This window comes from Anguilla rostrata, chromosome 7, assembly GCF_018555375.3.
Source record: "Anguilla rostrata isolate EN2019 chromosome 7, ASM1855537v3, whole genome shotgun sequence".
NCBI lineage: Eukaryota > Metazoa > Chordata > Actinopteri > Anguilliformes > Anguillidae > Anguilla > Anguilla rostrata.
In genome coordinates, this window is record NC_057939.1 from 36,670,755 (window position 1) to 36,685,684 (window position 14,930).

Consider the following 14,930-nt stretch of genomic DNA (forward strand, 5'->3'; position numbering starts at 1 on the left):
TCTACCCACAAGGCTCTGCACTTTACAACATTGTCTCTTCCTTTTTTGGCATCACACACAGTCAGTCTCTCTCAGATTTGAAAGGGTTTTGTGGCTGCAGACCAGTTTCTAGACTGTGGTACTACCAGACACATTGTACAATAAAAATGAGAAACACTGCAGTCATTTGTTCTCGTTGAAGTGAAAGCATTTTCAATGAAAAAAAAGAAAAGAAAAGAAACCTTTGGGCATATCCGAAGACAAATGTTTATAAATTCAGAGTCAGAAAATACATCATTAAAAGATGTTGCATTAAAAAATAAATTGTATTCCACCTTTAGTAAGGTAAAAATATGGGTGTAAACTAAATGCACTATGCATTTCCTCTAGCATCCAATCGGATACTGGCTACTAGATTACACCAAAAAATAAATAAATAAAAATAATATGAAAGCAGAATCAATATTTTAGCTGGAAATTGTGGAAGTGCATCTTATTATTTAGTCTACCTGGCCTTAAAATGGGTTTAGTGAGCATGTCACCTAAATTTTTAGACGGCACAAATGTGTCCGTCCCTCAAGCTCAAAAACCACCTTCCAAGGGTGTAAGCAGCTCACCTTGACACTTCCTCCAATCAGGTCAGGTGGCTCCTCGTCTGTCTCCAAGGCAACATTGACAGTGGCGAATGGGCGACTTGCCATCTGCTGCATTTCACGCAAGAGTTGCTGGGAGGAAGAGGAGGGGAGAGAAAGAGACGGTAGACAGTAGAACAACAGGAAGCAAGGTAATGAGGATGGCTAGCAGTGAAAGAGGCTGGCCCTGCTACAATCGAACAGCAGGCAACTACTCAAAGAATTCACGTCCTCAACAGATTAACACCAAGCTTATTACATGTGCTTATGTGTGTGTATCTGGAGCATGGAAGGACAAAACAGGCTCAGACCCCCTGTAGTATGGCAGCTCTCCAATTCCAAACTTTTTTTCTCCACACACAATTCCCCCCCCCCCCCCCCCCCCACCCCACTCTCAGTTTCATCTCATATGTGACTCTGGTGATGTCTGCTTCCTTTAGCCCCTCCCCACAAAGCCCTGCCCCTTGGCTTAAGCCAACCCGCTGTCACAGACAGCCAAGCAGTGATCTCTACATCACATTTTTTATTCATTCACCAGCCACTGCAGCGGACAGCTGTAATCCCAACGTCTCAGACAGCATCAGCCTAGCAATCCTATGCCAAGCGTTCCCCAGTGACCGACAGTTTACCAGCTTGTCCCGCACATCCCCGACACACACTCGCTCTGTTGGGCTGTCACGGTTCCGGTGCCCCATATATATTGCAATGTCGCATCTCAAATCCAAGCTCAGAGAGGAGATGGAGGGTAACAGAACACAGCCAAGTAGGAGCCACAAAACTATAACGGGGGGCGGGGGTGAAATGGAGCTCTCCTTCCTAACAATATGTTTGGCCTCTGCACTGCCCTGTGAATATCCCAGCTGTATATTCCTGACACAGACATACACTCAAGCATGCATACACACACACTCATACGTTAAAAAAAAACACACCCAGACACACACGCACATACTGTACATGCATGTGCATACATACATGCACCCTGATGCTAACCTATACAAATATTCACTTCCACGCAGCCAAAATATCCCTTTTCACACAGAAACACAGACCCAACCCCCCCCCCCCCACACACACATATACAGGAACACACAGAAGGTGTTCTGAGGTTTTTTGTTTCTGTACTTCTCATTATAATCGATACAACAACTAAAAAACGCAAGAGGAGACTAGCCAGGGTATTGAAAAGATCTATGAAAAGATGAGTTTATTCTTTTCAAAAGTTTCAGTACAGTGTAGCTGTTGATGAGGTGTTCTGGAATCCCAGTGCTGTCATGTTCCACTTACACCAACAAAGTGTGAGCTGCCTGACTTTCTCATATTCCTTCAGAATTTTCAGAAGCTGATAGACCAGGGCTGCCCAACCCTGTTCCTGGAGATCTACTGTCATGGATCTACTTTCACTGCAACCCCAACAAAGCGCACCTCAGTCAAGAGTTAGAACTATTATTGAGCTTCTAATTAGTATAATCAGGGGTTCCAAATTATGGTTGAAATGAAAATCTTTTAGATCTTCAGGATCAGAGCTGTGCAGCCCCATGATAGACTATTCCACAGTATATACAGATCCTTATATTTGGTTCATTTTTGATCACTACATGTGCCATTTTGTGCCTGTAAAGACTAAAAACTACAATATTTGGTACAATGAACTTGAATGGAATGTCAAACAAAAGAAAACAAATCAATGAATGACTGAATGCTGCATGGAATACTTATGAGTAAGGCAGAGTTAATATAATTTTCCAGTTTGCAATTTATACATAAATACAAAACAAAACAAAAATAGATTTAAATTCTGAATAAAAAACCATTATCTATGGTCTTGTTGTACTGAGACCAACAACAAGGAAAGTAATCTGTTAGCAAAACTCAAATACATCCGGCCCTGGTTTTCTTTTCTCCCGGTTATTAACTGAACAATTAGTGCTACTGATGGGCCAGACTGTATTCACACCAGACTCCCAGGTAAAGGGAGGGTGGAAAACCAGCAGTTCTTGGACCTTGAGGGCCATGATTTGAGTAACAGGGCAACGGAGCTTTACATAGTGGACAGATGCATATTTGAGTGCATACATTCCACTAGAACAACTTTTAAAAATGTTTTATAAGTAATCGACAAGGGTTTAGCAGCACAGCTGATGTTAATCACAGAAAAAGACAAAAGCCACATTGAAGTCATCCATTGGTTTGAGAGTACAAAAATGGGAATACATTTAAAGTACAGTAAGATTGAACAACTAAGAAATGAAAAGCAAACATTAGCTCAGTACACATTCTGCACAGTCAAAACAATAACCAGTATGTGAAAACATTCAGAGAAGTTACAGAGAAACTGTCAACATTATAACCCCGATACACGTCAAAAGGAGCCATGTTTCTTTCAACCAGCACACAATTCCTTGAAACTGTTAGGGTTTTGACCCAGAACAAGTCTGCATACTTGACTTCAGAAAATTTCCCTTGGACTTGATTCCAGAATTTGGCAAGAACTGCTCTTCCAAACTCATCAATAATAAATTATTGTTTGTACTGGAAAACAGAACTCCTAGTCCTGGGAAAGTTCTGTGACAGAGGTGATAACATCTTTCCAAAACATTGTGCAGAAACCATCCATGTGGAAAGATCTGTCTCTATATATGGACATATGCAGACACACAAGGCCCTACATATGGACCAAATGCATCATCATGCAATGACAGGGGATACTATTTAAATGTCCACCATGATTAAATTCTATAGCAGTTATTAAATATAAAATTTTCATTTAATTTTCAGTTGCCTTTTTCATGTAGGCCTTATATGTGTGTAGGTGACTTCCAATACAAAAAAGAAAACAAAATAAAATGAACAAAATCACAAAAATATGCTCCTGCCACATGTGGTTCTAATAATAATACTGACTGCAGCACATAACAGTGTGAGGACATTGCTGTCAATCATCATCATATATATATATATATATATATATATATATATATATACACACAGTATGTGTGTGTGTATTTGGCTCCACAATTTTAGATTTGTAAACGTGGGGTTAAAGTGCACATTCTCAGCTTTTATTTAAGGGTATTTTATACAATTCACCATGTAGAAACTAGCACTTTTTATACATACCACTATCAATAATTCTCCCCATTGGACATCTAGCTATAGTTAGTAGTTAGGTAGTGACAACATCTCATCTTGAAATTAGCCAGTTACAGGACACACGATACACAGACAAAAGGACATTGAAAACTTTGTGGTCGCCATCTTGGTTTTGCTGAATGCCTGCAATGTAATGTAATAGATAGCTTGTTAAATTTGTGTGAGCTAAGATAGGCAATAATATTTGTTGGAACTTGGCGTCATTTTGATATAAATACATTCAATGGCAGGCCTAGATTTTGCTAGTTTTAATTAATGAATCATTAATAATGACTTATAGACAGTGCTGTCCATGTGTGTAACTTAGCAGTTTTTACGTTGAAAACGTGTTTTTGTTGATATATATAATATATATATATAATTTTTAAAAAACATTCTTTCATGTTCTATATATTGTACCATAATTGGATAAAGGTCTATGTATAGGAATTAACGTCATATGTCATAGGAGGTGTCGTTTATGTAGTTCCACCTTCTTACTGAGAAGTTTCATATGCCATGCAGAACTGTCCACTACTAAAGTCAACACAGAATATATAATTTCCATCACTTAAAGGACTGATTTAGTGCAGAACAAGCATCTGTTTCCTGTGGGGAAAGGACAAAAAAAAACAAAAGACAAAGCAGAGCATTTTGGTATCTTGACAAATCGGCACTGTCAGGGGAGAATGGTGACAAAGGTGAAAAGGGGCAAGGTAGCAAACGATGAAAATGCCGTTTCAGGTTGTTTTCAGGGTTGAACCCTGAAAAGTGCCAAACTCTCAGTGCTGCTTAAGTATGGGGCATGCCCCACTAAGGTGTAACTTAGCTGGATGGCATACCGGCCATCCCAATAGGCATTAAGAAAGGGTTCTGGGGTAGAAGGGAGAGGGAGACCCTAACTCCAATAATAAAGACATTAGTGATCCTTCAAGGGCCCTGATACACCGTTGTAATTAGGCTCATTCATCTTAGTCAAACAGATTAAAGTCATCTAGATCACCGTTACTCATGAACACACACATGCACTCACATACGAACACACACACACACATCCTTACAGAGAAACACACTTATAAACACTGATGGAAAAACACAAACCTACAAGCCTACCTAAACATATTCCACAACACAAGACCAGTATAAAAACTCCCAACAGACACCCACATACACCGAAGCCCACACACCACACTTATCCTACCATTACATTACATTACAGGCATTTAGCAGACACTCTTATCCAGAGCGACTTACACAACTTTTTTTACATAGCATTTTACATAGTATCCATTTATACAGCTGGATATATAACTGAAGCAATTTCGGTTAAGTACCTTGCTCAAGGGTACAACGGCAGTGTCCTACCCGGGAATCGAACCTGCGACCTTTCGGTTACAAGTCCAGTTTCTTACCCACTGTGCTACACTCTGTCTCACATCCCCACCAGCTTCTCTCTCTCACTGACAAACACACACACACGATGGGACAGGTTTGAGCTGGTCCCCACCTGAGATAAAGTCATAAAGTCACAGGTGTGAGAAGGAGAGATTGATTTCCCCAGATCAACGTCAGCTGTTGCCACTTGAACGAACTAGCGCGGAGTAAAGAGGCCCACATTATCTCCAAAATTTAGCTGCAGAGTCGAAGGGGGGGTGCTCCAAGCCTGGCGTTCTGTCAGTGGGTTTACCGGTGTGTGCACAGAGAGCAAAAACAGCCAGGTGCACCCATTACACTCCAGTGAAAGCCTAAGGGTGACGTATGGCTTACATCAGCAACTTCACTCCAACCTAACTCCATTAGGGCTCTTTACATTATATTAATTGTGCTGACAGCTTTATTTAACATGCAGCCACTCATGTTTGTTGTGGAAGTAGTTCCCAGATTGTCAGCAGATGTGGTTAGTTACCCTGGGCTTCTTCATTTTGGGGATGATGTACTTATTCAATGAAACTTACAAGCCAGTTGTCTTGACTTCTAATAAATAAACCCTGAAGGAATGGGCAGTGTCTATTATTATACCAGTCTTGTCATCACACTTCCATGATATTGCAGCTTTTAATAAACTGAACTGACAGAATTGTTAGTTGTTGATCTTAGCTGTCAGTGTTATTTTCCCCAACATTTTGTAGTATTTGATTTATTATTCTAAAACAGATTGCAAATATTTTCTCAAAGTGTGTACATACTACAATGGAAATGCCTCAGCTTAAATTTGAGGGCATTTACTGTTAATCATAGTGCTGGATAAGTAATGATATGGGCAGCCATCTCATGGGAGTCATTGAGTCTGAATATTGCTTTGCAATGTCGTACAACTGACAGGTAATATGAAGCCATGTTACAAGACCAGTTGCATGCTATGGAGCAAACGCTCTTCCCTCATGACTCATTCCAAGAAGATCCAATACACACTGTTAAACAAATTAATGTGCTTTCAACACCAGTATGAAGTCAAACGCCTTTCACGGCCTCCATAATCACCATATCTAAACATCATTAAACTGTTATAGGAAGTTCTGCAGCACAAAGTATATTTCCAACTCCTTCATCATTAAATAACTCTGGTAGGGTGGGCGTGGTTGGGCGTTGGCTGTAGAGAGAGTGACAGGAGCGGCTCTCGGATCCATCATCACAACTGTACGGTGGAGGTAATTAGCGCCGATAATTGTTAATTGTTTGATTGCGCTGATTGCCTATAATTGTTTTCAACAGTGAGCCTGGGGTTTTTAAAAGGCTGAGACCGGGAGTCTTGAGGAGGCTGACGACGGAAAGAAAAGAAGTATGTTTATAACAAGAGAAACTAACAGAGAAACCCGTGTCTGTTTAAATTGTCATAAAAGCCGGTCGGCTGAAATAAACGAGCACAGAGTGCTGAAATAAACTGTCTGTCTCCCGTGAGTGTGTGTTGGAAGGTAGGAGGGGTGGCACTCATCTTGCCACAATAACTATTCCGAAAAGAGTCTGTTTTCATGAAGAATGGTTCAATATCCCACTACACACAATTCAGAATTTGAATGATAGCCTTCCAAGGAGGACAGAAACTGATTTAAGACGAATAGTGGCCCTACTCATTAGTAATTACTTGATATTCATATATTGTTAAGTCTTTCCATTATATTTTTCTAACCATTTTATATACAGTCCCCTCCATAATGTTTAGGAGAAAGATATTTCTTTTTTGATTTGGCTCTCTACACCACTTTTAGATTTTAAATCAAATGATTTACATGTGGTTAACATGCAGATTTCCAGCTTTTATCAAATGGCATTTATATACATTTTGAAGAAATTGCATCAATTTTTTAAATAAATAAACCCCCATATGAAAGGCATGATCAATTGGGTTCAGATCAGGTGACTGATTTTTCAATTCTTTGGGTTTGAAAAACTCTTTTGTTGCTTCATCATTATGTCTGGGATCATTGTCTTGCCGCACGGTGAAGCGCCACCCAAAAAGGTTGGAGATATTTGGTTGAACAGATAAGATGTTTCTACACACTTCAGAATTCATTCTGCTGCTATCAGCAGTTACATCATCAATGAAGACAAATGAGTCAGTACCTGTGGCAGCTGTCACAGATGCCCAAACCAAAACACCTCCTACCATGTTTCACAGGTGAGGGGGGTTCTTTGGATCTTGGGCAGCTCCTTTTGGCCTCCACACTGCCATCACAGATACTAGTGACTCTTGGACTCATCTGTCCACACAAGACCTTTTGTTGGTACTTAGCTAATAAGTGGTTTACGTTGTTCAGTCTTCTGCAGACAGCAGTCATCAACACATCCATGTCTGCCTCTTGAAGAACGTTTCTTATCAGTCAAACAGGTGTTCAGAGGTTTTTGATCATGGTGAGAATTCTTCGGTCATCAACTGTAGAGGTCCTCCTATGCCCTTTGTGGTTACTGAGCACATCAGAGTTTTATTTAGTTCGGTGATTGACTTGGGCAGTCAACAACATTCTGCTTTTGGTTGCTTTTGCAGTGTAGTTAGCAGTGAGCTTACCAGCTCACCAATACATTTTTGCTTCAAGTAGTTGATTTTGACACATCCAATGTTTTGTTTGTAACCAGTTCATTCTGCATTTCCACCCCATGATGGACAGTATATAACAGTATTTGCATATATACAGACCTATATAGAAGCATCCCCACATCAGTGAGTGCATGTGCAACATCATTAACGTGCTAAATGTAAAATAATTTCAAAATAATGTCAACTTCAAACCACAATACAAATCATAGATTCATTCAGATAATGTCTATATAAAACTAGAAAGCATGCTATAATAATCCTAAAGCAATTACAAAAAAAAGAATTAATAATAAAGTTCTACAACAGCAACACTTCATCAATATTACCACATATATAATATTTCCATTGTGGTTTTATTTTAATAATTAAGTAAAGGATAATCCCTGATGAGGTGGTCAGCTATTGGGGAATAATGACCACCGTGGAGGCAAAGAACAGGGGTTGCCTCTGTGAAGGTCATTATTCCCCGATAGCTGACTGCCTTAGAGGGGATTATCCAGCGTATTACACGGCTAATTAACTTATACAACAGTTACCAACAATGATTATATATTAGTTACTATTACCATTATTGAATTTTATCAACTTAATCAGCTGAAATTTTAATATTCTTCTGTGACCCTTTGACCATATTGTTTTAGCTTCGTCAAGCAAAACTCTCATTGATAGTTCTATTCGGATCATTGTCAAGCAAAAAACACTGGTGGTTATTTCTACAATTCCATGAAAACAATGATTCTATCAGGAAAAAATTGGTTCCTTCTTGTTATGCAATTAGCACTAATTTTGGTTATTTTTGTCATTAGCACATTACTCAATCTTGCTTTTTAAAATTTTTTGGTCATGCAGTGTAGCGTATTTCTTGTCCCACTCAACTGCTTTAAAATGCAAACGTTAGCTTTATGCTAGGTCCGCTGTTACTTTACCTAGTTAATATTAAAATTAATTTGGGGTTTAGGTCAAAATGGTCACATGGCATGCTTGTGTGTTCGGGAGTATTGGCGAACGTGGTACTGAGATGAGGCAAGTTAACACTAGGTCACAGACTCTCCTTAATACATATTTGTATAAAAATTAATAACATACTCTCTACTGACGTTGATGGCATAACATTGACTGGAACAGCTGTACAAAGAACCGCTGTATCGATAGCCAAATGATGACTCTCCTTTTTGTTTGATCTGCGTCTGTATTTTTGGCTCACTGTCACTCTTCTGACACTGTCAGAGTCATTGATATGCATTGCCTCCCCGGCATCTGATTCAGCTTCATACCTCTTGTAACAATGCACAACACTAGATTAGTTTTCTGACTGAATATACTGTATATTTAGCATAAGTCATACAGTAATAATGATGAGATTTACTAGGCAACGCAAGTACATGATGGCAGATCTGTCGGTTTAAGTTAAAGTGACAACGATCAAATTGACAGCTGTGGCACTTCTTCCTGAGGAGTGATAGTTCTAGGTTAAAGGGTTCATTACCCATAGCAGTGGTCAATATACAGAAATGTCTGATCGCTGAATGCTCAAAGTGAGCAATCAGAATTGAGCATTCTACAAAGATGTGCAATAAGCAACCTTATTACACGTATTTGGATAATGTGACATTCCACATTTGGCCACTATTCAGTCCAATTCATTACCATTGTCCCATGTGTTCATGCATGCACCACAACACCTAATGATCTGCTGTCTTTCTTCATACTACTTTCTGGGCTGGGCGGACTTCAGTGTAATGCTCTGGAATACCTTGTTACAGAAATGGCGACAATACCTATGTTGGGGATTTTGAACCACAGCTCTGTGTTTATGAACAATCTAAATGTCAGGAGGGTTGCTGGGCAAGGGTGCATGCTACTTCATGCTGTAGGTGGGGCATTACTTCAAGATCATTGACTGTAGTAGTAGTGAAACTTGCATGAAGGTGTTTAGGAAGACTGTGACTGTAGGAGGAGCAATAGGTAAGCAAGGGTGTTGATGTTGAAGGGGTATTCAACTGTGTCTACAAGTCATAGCTGCCTTTTTCCTGCTATTATACAGCATCACTTGGGAAACTTTGCTGAAGGAAAGGGCAGGAGGGTAATGAAGCTGCCAAGACTGCTCACCCACGCTCCACTACACACACACACACATGCACACATGAACATACACACACGCACACACACACACGCATGCGTACACGCGCACATGCACATGCATGCACACACACACATGTACATACACACATGCACATGCACACATGCACACACACCAAACACAAATATACAGTGACAGAAATGCATTAGTAGTTCTGTGTATACTGCAAATACACAGACCTACTGAATGCACACAAGTACAGAGGAAAACAGAAAAATGCGCACACACACACACACACAAACAGACATGCACACACACGCACACACACACACACACAAAATATGTGTGTGCCAGCTGACATACATTATTTTGCAGAACATTAAGTACGTATAATGTAACTATGCAAAATTAACAAAGAACCCTGAAACAAACCATGTTTATTGGTTGCTCCATTGAAAAAGACGGGAGTGATGGCCTAGTTTTCTCTCAAAAACACAAAAAGGCTTTCACAAATAGGAGTTATGAATCCTATGGTCAAAAGAAATTACATAACTGTCCAAAATAGCAATCTGTCCCAAGGATTTTCCTGTAGAAGGGACACTGTCCCAGGATTGGTGAACCCAGGAAAACCACTAAAAACAGATTACCACAAATCAAACTTGCACATACACAGCTCCATTACAACGTCAGAGGTGCAGCCTATTGCACTGTAAAAGTGTGGTCATCAATAAGGGTACTCACTAAATGTCCAAAGAATGACATGCTTCAGGAACAAGGTGCCTTTAAGTGTGACAAAGCCCCATGGCTGTCTAAGGAGGGCCTGAAGCTGACCTGAGAGTTGGAGGAAAAGGCTTTTTAAAGGTGCTTGTACTTAAAGCCCAAATATTGCAACAAGAGTCGATGGTCATCGTAGAGCTCTGAGGCTTGGATCAGCTTCAGTTCTGGTTCTGACTGACATTAGCTGATGCTGTGCAAATCCCTACAGCTTGATCCCTATGGCATGCCTGGGGTTTGTTCAGACCAGACTGAACAGCTAGGTTGGAATATGATGAGAGGTGATCACATGCTGATCTGAGCTCAGTTTGTACGAAGGCAACATAGACCCTTTCCCTTCTGATTTCTTCCTCTCCCATCTATCTAATCCCACTGCATTTCTATAGCTTTTCTTTCTCCTTCTCTTTGTGCCACCTCTGCTGTACATGTACATGCACTGCTTTGCATTCTCAAGTTACCTGGCCCCAGAGATGGAAGTCTGGGAGATGCTGAGTCATCACATATGCATTTATGGCAGCACAAAAAGCCTCATTAGGCAAACCATGTTTTCAGAATAGCCTGAAAACTACAGAAGTGGCACACAAAATACAACACCATTTTTATCACAGCTGGATATAATACAACAGAAAAAAAGAAAATGACCAAGATGCATATCAACACATAACACAGAGTAGAAGACATGTGTTTTGACCATCACAGGTCTTCTGCTCCTGGAATTTACAATGAGGAGGGTGGGTCAGTCTGCTTAAAGAATACTGAAACACACTGCCTCTACTCGGTTGCATGTGCTTATAAGCATCTGGGTATTTGTTTTCCTGTTGTGCTCATCGAATGCATCACTGTCGGCTGTAGGCACTTTAAGACTGCCCTTTTACGATTAGACACCGACCTGCTTTCTAATATATAGAAAAAAAAGAATAAAATAAAACACTTGGCAAATGAAACTGAAAGCAAGTCATTGAAAAGGAAATGTATATACAAAAAGCAGAGAGAAAATGAGAGCAGCCTACAATATTATTCAAATTCATTAAAAGTGAACTTTGGAAAGTTACAATTCCAAACAGGGATGTGAAAAAGAGAAAGGGCTCCCCCACCCACGCAAGCGCAAGCACAAATACACACACACACACACAAACCCAATCTCCAGGGCCCTCCAGAGCTCAGTAGTGCCATGGGAAAGTTTTCCCTATTATACCCCTTCATATATTCTACATGCTCTTATATATTACTTACATATATTTATTTCACAAATCAACACGAATAAACTTGTCTGTTCCATATGTTCATATATGCACATTTCTAATGGCAACATTACATTACAGGCATTTAGCAGACGCTCTTATCCAGAGCGACGTACAACAAGTGCGAAATAACAAAATATAATAGAAATAAGAAATAGAACAGGATAAGGATAATAGGATAAAAAAAAAAGATTCAACATCAAATTAGCACAGCACCAATTAAATTTACTGACACACCCCTTTGTGCAGCCCAACCCATACTGACATGAAAACCTTTATCGTAGACCACAACATTACCAAACTGGCTGGAGGCAGAAAATTCAATTTGTTCTTGACTAAATTAGCAATTCCACTAGCACCCAGGCATTTGCATTGCAATTGTCATCGAAATTGGGCCCTTACGTTCAAATTTGTACATTAACTCCCTCCTTGGACTACAACAAAAAGTAAAATCAAATGATTTAGTAATACATTAAAAGCTACTTTTTAAAATAGCCAATGACTGAACAGGTCTCAATGAAATAAAAGTGCTCCCAGCTTCAGCCATGTTACTTTTGTGTGAATGACTTCACTGACAGCCTAGAAACCTTATAGGTTTTATTTGGTGCAGTTCTACGGTCTCCATTTCCATGACAAGCCAAGGGAGAGAGAACATCTGCGTTGTGTCTGGGCACGTGCCAGTCTGGGCCAAACTGGCCCCCGACAGCAGCTCTGTGATCAGTCTTCAGTTTGCCGTTCTTCCTTTTGAGTGACAGGGTTTATTGCACCAGTGTGCTGAGCAGCTGAGATCCAGACTGTAACAGATGATGTTGAAATGGCGTAATATTCCATCTTGGCGTGACGCCATACAGAAATTGAGTGGTACCAGACAGATTGCCCTCTTGTAAAGCACCACTTAGAGGACCACTTCTTGTCTGAAACACATGAATCATGGCAGGGGTGGGACCATAGATTCACTGTTTACCCACTCTGGAGACTGCTGGACTTTCATGAAACTATCTGGATAACAAGTGTGAGAGTGGTATAGTTTAAGTTAATTCATTTAGCAAGTTTAGTGGTAAAACAGCTTATGGTGTTCAGTCCCACCACCATCAGATCAAGAGGCCAGTGACTTTAAGGATTTCCATTGCTGTATCTATGGAATTTCCAACAGGTGAATAAATAGCATTTTAAGCAATTGTATTTTTGGATAAACACAAAAAATGTTTTTTCCAGATTACTCCAGGAAAGACTCCAGTCTTTGTTGTTGATTCATCCTTCCATGTGGATAAAATACTGATTGAACCAGTGACAACTGCTGCCAGCAGTGCTTTTGTAAAGCAAGATGGTTGAGAACACGTAGGTGTGCCTGTAAGCACCTGACAAACATCATATAATATTAAACTAATGCCTAATGGGGTTCAGGCTTGTGTTTCTGCCTTTGCCGTGCTCCCTAACTGGATTGAAGAGTCTGAAGTCCCACCACTTCTGAAGTCTGAAGAAAGTTTGTGAAGAAAGATCAGTAACAGAGGTCCTGAACCCAATAGCAGGTATATTGTCAAGAAAGGTGAGGCACCTCTTTGTATCTCACAAGTGCGGTGGACTGTGATTCTCATTGGCAGGTAAGAGGCAGAAATGAGATAATTATTTCAATTTTCTTCATTTGACAGACATATTGGGGGAGTGGGCATAATTTGGCGTTATCAAGCAAACTTCTTCAAAATACCAACTCCTTGTTACCACAAATTTTAGTAACTTCAAATATTAAATACACCATGCATAACACAGGTGCCAAGCAAGGATAGTTAGCACAACGTGAAGAAAAATAGAAAACTCAAATGTTGTTACTCTCACAGTAGTGCCATTTTATTTAAACTGCCACCAGAAAGGGAATGCTCTGCCAATCTAAAAGAAATAGCAGGCCTGGGAGCACCAGGTGGTACTGAGGTAGTCTCTCTCCAAATCACAGGAACCACATCTGACAGATCCAAGTCAAGTGGGGCACACCATCAGTCAGAATTCCCTCCAAAACTTCCCAGTGACTGTTGCAACAGCAAAAGGTAGATATGAAATCGCCTTTGAAGCTCACTCTTTGAGGATCTTGCAGGTAGAAGATTACATAGTGCGGTCATTTATCAAACATCACAAATCCAGCTGCACCTTTAAGCCTCAGTTAAATATATATATATATATATTTAACTGAGGCTTAAATATATATATATATATATATATATATATATTGTATCTGTGGACACAAAAGGCTGTAGACTAGGTTATGGTGTGAATTAACTGGAAGGTGGTGTTGTCTTTCATGCTAACATGTACAACTGGTCACAGTGCTGCCCAAGGATAGGTAGCAACGTACACCCCGGCATTAAGAACTCTTTTGGTTAATCGGGCCACAGCAGCTTGGCTGCAAAGCAGCTAGGCTACTCAGGTGATGGACTGTAGAATGAGGAGCAACACTGGCTGGCAGCATGTTTACCAGAGGACACATATGTTATGAATGCACTGTAGTCCCTGGAAACAAGAGAAGATCTTACAGCAATGGCACAGGCTGACAACATACAAATAGGCACTGATCTAAAAGAAAAGTAAAATAGTTCATATAAAGCTGTCAAAAAAAGAAAAAGGTTACAGTAAATATCTGGCTGCTTAAACCTCAATAGACAACAGGCCATCATCGTATTCAAGGTTCATGTCATAGGAAGTGGAGGATGTCATAGGGCCAAGTGGTTTGACTGAAAGCAGGGGTTACCGAACTTTCTGACTCCAACGGTGTGTTCTGTTCTGAACCACATCGCAACCATGTGTAATATCAAGGATTGTATAAATAAACATCCTTGAATTATCTGTTCACATCTGAAACACAGAGCAACTCTAATTAAAAGACCATCGAAAATGTCTAGGAACGCTTACAAATCTACCTGAACTTATAAAAGATAAAAGGCCTGGATGCAGCATTACATGATGCACAACAATTATCATATCTAGGCAATATGTTCAACCTCTCCAAAGCACATGATTTAGAATACAAAAAGATTCATTATGCAGAATATTTTCTGCTGCCTCGGAATCTT

The 14,930-nt window shown here is 40.0% G+C and overlaps 1 protein-coding gene across 2 annotated transcripts in view; it reads right to left on the reverse strand.

Annotated features, from left to right (window-relative positions):
- The window catches only part of LOC135259617 (attractin-like), a 193,150-nt gene that overhangs the window by 20,261 nt on the left and 157,959 nt on the right, over nt 1-14,930 (reverse strand). For both annotated transcript variants that reach the window (XM_064344174.1, XM_064344173.1), the window contains exon 27: nt 597-704. In XM_064344174.1, the coding sequence (XP_064200244.1) occupies nt 597-704 (108 nt within the window). The remainder of the gene's footprint in view (nt 1-596; nt 705-14,930) is intronic.